We start from the raw sequence: 7,048 nt of genomic DNA, 5'->3' as shown, positions 1-7,048 counted from the left end.
GCTACAAAACAAGACTTAGTTAAGATCTTGTTCTTTGGTGCTGATACTGTTTGATGGACTTTGTGAGCTAATAACAGCTATGCCAGGCCTTGGGGCACCTTGGTATCCACCTGGTGTCCAATTAGGGCCATAATCCTGTCCTGGAAAAAACTGACGAAAATTTGGGGCAAGGGAGCGGGCAGGGGGAGTGATCCTTGAGGAAGACTGTTGTGCTAACTGTATAAAATTGAGCTTGCAAGTGGCTGAGGGACTGACTGGACACTTTGGATGTGGTTGGAAGAATCTGTGGGGAGAACTGGCTGGTTGAGTTACATTGTTATATTTGAACCTTTATGTACAGAAAATATCAACAGTTGAAATTGTTACCTGTCCACAGTTTTGACTTATTAAATAAAGATGTTAAAATGCCTCTGGACTTGTGTTTAAAGAGTGCGGATCCTGAGCTGCCTGGAGCATTTCAGTGGGATGTGTGGTTGAAAGGTGGAAACTGGCTCAGCAATTCTGGCTGCCCAGTCCGAGGGTGCTGGTGTTTAGGCCACTGGTGCTAAAGCCGTCCCATTGGGCCCTTGCTGATGTCCAGGGTGCAGAGCCAGTGTAAGATCTGTGACTTGGCTGCCTCTGAGCTGACCTTTAAGAAACTGCTTTATACCAGGCAGGATCTGAACTCCAAACAGTGCCTGCCCTCTACTACCTAGGGGGATTTGATAATTCCACCACTCACAGGGCTACTTTGCTGCACTGGACAGATAGCAGGTTAGAACAGGCAAAGGCAGCCTTAATTATCAAGACTTTGATTTTGCTGACACTGGTCTGAAGCCAGGCCCAATATAATATCAGCTGGATTTCACCTCTGATGAGCCCCCTGCCAACTTGGAGGGAACATGACCCAGGTTGTTTGTAAGTAGATAGGCTACAGGAGCTCCCTGTTTTATGGTGACCTTGAGAATCTGGAAGGCTTCCTGGAGGATGTGAAGAAGCTGGGATAAATAAGTGGGCTGTAAGACTGGCTTTAGCAAAAAAAAACATAACACATGGGGAGGAGCTCATAGAGTTCCTTTTTTTTTTTTAATTTTATTTTATTTTTAAACTTTACAATATTGTATTAGTTTTGCCAAATATCGAAATGAATCCGCCACAGGTATACCTGCGTTCCCCATCCTGAACCCTCCACCCTCCTCCCTCCCCTCCCTCTGGGTCGTCCCAGTGCACCAGCCCCAAGCATCCAGTACCGTGCATTGAACCTTCTTTAGCTGAATGAAAGACTCTCTCCAAGTCACCTTTCAAAGAATTTATATGCTAGACAATACTATAAACCTGATGTGTTTAATCCTCACATCAATCTTTTTTTTTTTAACAAAAGGATAATAGGTAAAGAAAGACCAAGTGCTTGTGGAAGTTAGAGCTGGGATTGGAGCTCATGTTAATGTGCTCACATCTGTATTTGTTTCCAGACTCTTGTCAGAACATGGAGATAGTAAAGCTGCAGATCCCAGAAGAGGCCTCAGTCTGGGCCCCAGCCTTGTGCACGTTAAGCTACTCATACCCCCGTTCTTCTGGACTCTGAGCCAGTGGGGGTTGGTCAAAGCTGTACCCTCTTCTCCGCACCCAAGTCTGCTAGTTCAGGCATCTTCTGGAGGAGGGGGGTCAACAAAGGCAGTTGTTGGGGTGAGGGGGCTGGCTTCCGGTGAAGACGAGTTGGGTACCTGTGGAACAAGGAGAGGGTAGATCTGTAGCAATCTTTGTGTAGAGGTTAATAGCACAGCGTCTAGTGTCACACCACTTTACAGTTAACTGCTCACTGTGAACCAAGTTAACCTCATGGTGCTCTCATTTCCTTATCTGTTGACACAGCTGTACGGACCTAACAGGATATGTGAGTCACATGAGTTCATTCACAGAAAACAGTAATGGCTTGTTAAGTGCATAGTGGTTAACAAAGGCTGGTTATTAACCACATCAACCACACCTGTGTTGTCCCTGCTCTAGTTGGGCCCTCACCAGGGGTGGGTACTGGTACTCGTGGGCATTTGCTGGATTGATCTCTGCCAGGGTCTGGACACCTGCATCTCTTGCATTCACCAGTCGCAGAAAGAGCTCGGCCTGATTAACCTGGGGAAAGGTGAAATGGCCTTGCATCTGTAACGTGAAGGAGCAGACCCAGCCCCCATCCTCCACACTCACCTGGGGAATCCCGTTAAGCTGCCCAGGGCTAAGGCTGGGGTCCGGAGGGAGGGCCCGAAATGGGAGACGCCAGCGACCACTTAGCAACCTCTGATTCTGGTCAAATAGCACTAGTGAGGCCCAGGCCTTTGGCTGTGGTGCCTTAGCCCATGCTAGCCCCTGCCAGGCCCAGAGCTCACAGACCAAGGCTACTGATGGTGAGGGTGGTAGTCTAGAGCAAAACCAAAAATGTGTCAGGAGCCAGAAGTGGGTTATGCTCCCTTCCTAGGACTTGGCCCTCAGAGCCAGAGTCCTTGTATACAGATGAGGAAATACAGCAGAGTGAGGGACAAGCCTCAGCTGTGGCAAACAGCACCAAGGAAATAATCCCCATGTACTGACCTGGGTACAGGCTGCTTGCTGGCAAGGATGGCACAGTTGCCCATGGGCCCAGGAGCTGCAGGTGGGGGCAGGCAAAGGGCTGGGGGTAGCGCTGTGGTCCCTCCTGACTCCCATCCATCTCGGGCCAAACCAGTCATCAGTTGCACCCAAACCCAAGAAGCTTCAAGGCCCCGCAGGAAGTCATAGAAAATGACAAAACCAGCCCTAGGAAACACAGGTCTCAAACACGCACACGCCCCAGTCCCACCCGCCCACCACCCAGGCAGTTCCCCCATTCTAGCTGGCCTGAGTGGGTCTCCTAAACTAGTAGCAGTGACTAAGTCACAGAGGATGTTGAAGGAGGGAGCAGGCCTCACCCAGGGTTGTAGGGTGCAGGGCCCAGGACGTCAGTTGTGGGCAGGAGGTAGTGTGGATCCCTGGCCGGGTTCCTGGTCATGGCTCCAGGAAGCTGCGACTGCGCAGGAAGAGTTAATTCTTCCAGAAACCCTCCCAGGCAGACACTATGCTCCCCGAGCTCCCCCAGCTGCACAGAGCAGAACTGCCCCAATCCGAACCCCCGGTCCTCACAGCCTTCTCAGCGCCACCCAAGAATAGGACTCTGGTGGAGGGCGGCAGCTGGGGAGCCACTGGAGGCGGGAGGCTTGGGGGATCTTCCCTCCTCAGGCGTGGGCTCGGATTGGCCCCAAGTCTCGGCTCCCCTTGCCCTAGGTACACGGAAGAGAAGGGGCCCTTGAGCAGGACGCAGGAAGTGAGATACCTCATCCCCAAGAGCCAAACCCATGCAGACACCTGGAGATGCGCGTGGACACGGGACTGATGGGGCGCAGACACGGGTCGCATTCCCCGTGCATGGCCCCTCTAACCCCTTTCTCTGAGCCTGGCCTGCTGGGGAGGGTTAGGCAGGGTGGAACTGGCTGCTCACTGACCCCAGGGTGTCTGGCCTGCGCCCCTCTGCATCTGCAAAGCCAGGATTTCTGCCTCCAGGCGCCGGTTTTCAGCCTCCACTGCTAGAAGCTCCTTGAATGCAGCACCTGCCCGTCCTCCTGAGATTGAACAAATGTGACCCGTCACCTCTGATCTCTGGTGACCAGCTGCTCTAAGCAGCTCTCCAGCCTTGGTACTCTCTGAACACGGCTGATTGTCGGCTAACATTCTAGCCACCACCACAGAGACAAATGTTCTACCTCGGAGTTTCACTCAAGTGGTTCTCAAGCCAAAGGCGTCCTCCCTCACCGCCCTTCCCTCTTTCCAGAGAGGTCTCCTGGCTGGCCCGCTTCTGTTCACCCCTGCGGGTCCGCGACCGCCGAAGCTCCAGAGCTGATGCCTCCGCTTGCAGCTGCCACATCCAGCCCAGAACGCCGGGGTCCTGGCCCCCGCCTCGAATGTAGGCCTCACGCAGGGCCCTAGGGAGTAGGGGACAGGAAGGCAGCAGCGTTTGACCAGAATCGATCAGCGCTTCGTCCCGAGAACGTCCCCGGGCCCGGACCTCACCCGATCTCCGCAGGCAGAGTCCCTGGGGTGGCCTGTAGCACCGGACCACAGAGTTCTGCTTCTCTCACGGTGTTCAGCCGGGTGCTGGGGTAGGGGCCGGCGGCGCCGGGACCGCTTCAGAGATGGAGACGCGGGTCTCCGGTAGCCCCGCCCCTTCCCGACGGCTACCGCGCGGCCTCCAGGCAGAGCCCCCCTCCCCGCTCAAGCCCCGCCCCGCGCAGGGGCGGCTCTCCCGGGTTCCCACGCATCCTTCTTACACCGGGTTGGCCTGGAGCTGCTGAACGTGCGCCCCTAACTTCTCCAGAGCTCCCCGCGTTCGCCCTGCCTCTGCCCGGAGTTCTCGAAGCTCTCGCTCCAGACTGAATATGCGTGATTTCCCGTTCCCGGTCCAGGCCAAACCTTGGAGGCGCCGGCTCAGTTCTGAGGGGGTAAGAGATCAAGTCACGACCGTGGGGCGACCTCAAGCCAAGGGGGGAAGGTGGGCCCTAGTCCCCCTCTGTCCCCTCACCCTCGCTGCGCTGCTCTAGGGCCCAGCTCTGTGCCGCGGTCTCTGCCACGCGCCTGGCGTGAGTCCAGTGCAGTGCCAGCAGCCGCTCGCCCAGGCTGCCAGCAGCCTTGGAGTGGGCGCTCGGAGTCGTCGCCTCTGAACGCCTCCAGGGTCCCTGTGGCGCCCTGGGGATTTCTGTTATCCAGGGTCTCATTTCCTGCAGACAGAGCCGCAGCCGCTGCACTTGAAGGTAACAGTTACCCGCAGCCTCTGTTGGGAGTAATCTGACCTACTCGTGATCTGTAAGCTTGGGGGGCAATGCTGTTTTGTGCCCACGGGGAAAGCCAGGTGTACCTCCTCTGTTAGCCTCTTCAGAGCTGATTTGCTGGCCTCCTGCTCCCGGAGGCCCTGGTGTTCTTGTGGCACAACCTGCGGATGGGGTGTGGGGTGAGGAATGCTGAGAGTCACTTCAATACCCACTCATGACCATGGAGGCCTTTACCCCAGGTACCCGTGGTTCAGTGGCTACTGGGGTCTGTGCTCCAATCATCACCTCCCGGGTCTGACGGCCAATGCAGAAGCGCTGAGTGTGGGTGGCCAGCAGGGCCCAGGAGCGGAAAACCATGTCACAGGATCCACAGGGCAGGAGCCCTGGCTCCCTGGAGTGGGAGGCCATGGGAGGGGACCCCTTTCCTGACACCAGCCAAGACCTGGAGAAAACAGGACACAGGGGCAGAGGGAAAGGGAGAGGAGGATGAAATAGCCAAAGGTAGAGAGGAAAGACCACGTTTACCAGGTCAAGTTTGTTTGGGGAGAAGCTTTAGCTCCCTGGGCAACCACCTCAGGTCTGGGCAGGTCTGGAGAATGAGTGGGAAGGCTTAGTCACCTTAGGGAGGAGTCCCTGGCTTGAAAAACACTGTTAAAGCATTGTTCCACCTTGTATGAGTATAGGCAAGTCTCTTACCACCACATCTTGGTTTTTCTGCCTATATTAATAAAGGGGAGCAAACAGCTGCCTCCTAGAATTTCAGCTGAGTCCATATCACCACATACTTCATCTTGGCCATTTAATAGCCTCTGGCAGAAAAGGTCATCTTCTTCATTCTTGTTTTGCCCAAGTGGATGTATCCCAAGTTAAATGTCATTGTCCATCCAGGGAATACTTGAGAGAGAAGGCATTGTGCCTGGAAACCATGACTTGCTGGTTGAGTAACAAGCATTTCCTTCCACCATGCCTCTCTGGAGGTAACATTTTTTGCATAATCAAGTCACACCAAGGCTCCCCAACTCCCAATTCCCACCACACCCCAACCAAGATAATCAGCACAGCCCAGAAAAGAAGGTTCTGGAAGAACACAATCCATCAGAAAAGGAAATCAAATACAGAAAGGTACCCCTTCACTCGAGACTGGGGCCCACACAGGCCCCATTCCTGCTGACCGATCTCCCTGCCAGCTCCCTGAGTAGATGAATCCAACAGAAACAGGAGCTCTGACAGCTCCATGTTTCTAAACAAGCAGGTGGTGGTTACCCCACCCCCAGGTACTTAAGGCCAAGGTAGGAGGAGCAGCAGGTTACACAGTACTTCAAAGTATATAATCAAAGTCCAGCTCAATTTCAAGTGAGAAAAGGGCTACACTTTAGAAATTTGTTCTGAGAGCACTATTTAAGTGGCAAAGCCCAAGACCAAATATACAGGATATGTCTAACTCAACCTACTTCTCATTTCCAATTTATAGTTCATTTAATAGTATTTCATTGAGCCTAAGATGCACATTTTTCATATTTTAATACTGAAATAAAGATTCACAATTAATGTAGTGTCATAACTCAATTTTTTTCTTTTCCTTCCTTCCTCTATTAATCTCTCTCTCTTTTGACCGCCCACATGGCACATGGGATCCCTAGTTTCCCAATAAGGGATTGAACCCTTGCCGCCTACACTGGAACTGTGGCGTCTTATCCACTAGATCACCAGGGAAGTCCCAAGTTTTCTTATTAGTACTCTGCCTTCCTATCCTTTAGAATCTACCAAGTATCATGGTGGTTTCCCTTCCTCTAGTCTCTACCCCTTCTGGAATCTACACTGTAAGACAGTTATCCTTTCAAGTGGTTGGGCCTGTTACTCTTGCTTGTCTCCCATTACAGCATAATCTTGGGCTGCTATATGGGGACCACGTGATATACAGCTGGTCAAAGAATGCCACCATCAGTGATCTGTTCACTTCTAATTGTTTATCAGATCTTGCCCTAAGATTCCATTTTTAATGTAACTGTTTCTTCTCTTCCCTATTGAGTTGCGTGCTCCTTGCATTCCCAGGGCCTTGCACAATGCCTGGGACACCCTATATTCTTATTTAGCACGAATATTCAGGCACAGAGTTCCTTAAAATAGGCACACTGGCAAATACATGGGCAGTGAAAAACAGCTTCAGAAAGGAAACTTGGGTTTCTGGTTTTATTACTGGTAGTTTATTGCACAGGTTTTCTGCATCAAAAATGTATCTG

The 7,048-nt window shown here is 52.6% G+C and overlaps 1 protein-coding gene across 6 annotated transcripts; it reads right to left on the bottom strand.

Annotated features, from left to right (window-relative positions):
- Positions 1–1,116: 1,116 nt before the first annotated feature.
- On the bottom strand, positions 1,117–7,011 carry CCDC17 (coiled-coil domain containing 17). Of its 6 annotated transcripts, XM_070368138.1 has the most exons (13): positions 5,052–7,011; positions 4,895–4,969; positions 4,562–4,757; positions 4,311–4,473; positions 4,054–4,137; positions 3,796–3,965; positions 3,489–3,605; positions 3,130–3,266; positions 2,919–3,016; positions 2,563–2,766; positions 2,182–2,392; positions 1,999–2,109; positions 1,117–1,703 (listed from the first exon to the last, which is right to left on the bottom strand). In XM_070368138.1, the coding sequence occupies exons 1-13, from the start codon at positions 5,214–5,216 to the stop codon at positions 1,620–1,622; spliced, it is 1,815 nt and encodes a 604-aa protein (XP_070224239.1). In that variant the 5' UTR covers positions 5,217–7,011; the 3' UTR covers positions 1,117–1,619. The 6 variants fall into 6 exon arrangements, with proteins under 6 accessions (XP_070224239.1, XP_070224236.1, XP_070224238.1 ...); XM_070368135.1 differs by having other exon boundaries at positions 1,999–2,392; XM_070368137.1 differs by having other exon boundaries at positions 1,999–2,392; positions 3,847–3,965.
- Positions 7,012–7,048: the final 37 nt, after the last annotated feature.

This window comes from Bos mutus, chromosome 3 (genome assembly GCF_027580195.1).
Source record: "Bos mutus isolate GX-2022 chromosome 3, NWIPB_WYAK_1.1, whole genome shotgun sequence".
In the NCBI taxonomy this organism is placed as follows: domain Eukaryota; kingdom Metazoa; phylum Chordata; class Mammalia; order Artiodactyla; family Bovidae; genus Bos; species Bos mutus.
This window is presented reverse-complemented; position numbering and strand designations above follow the sequence as displayed.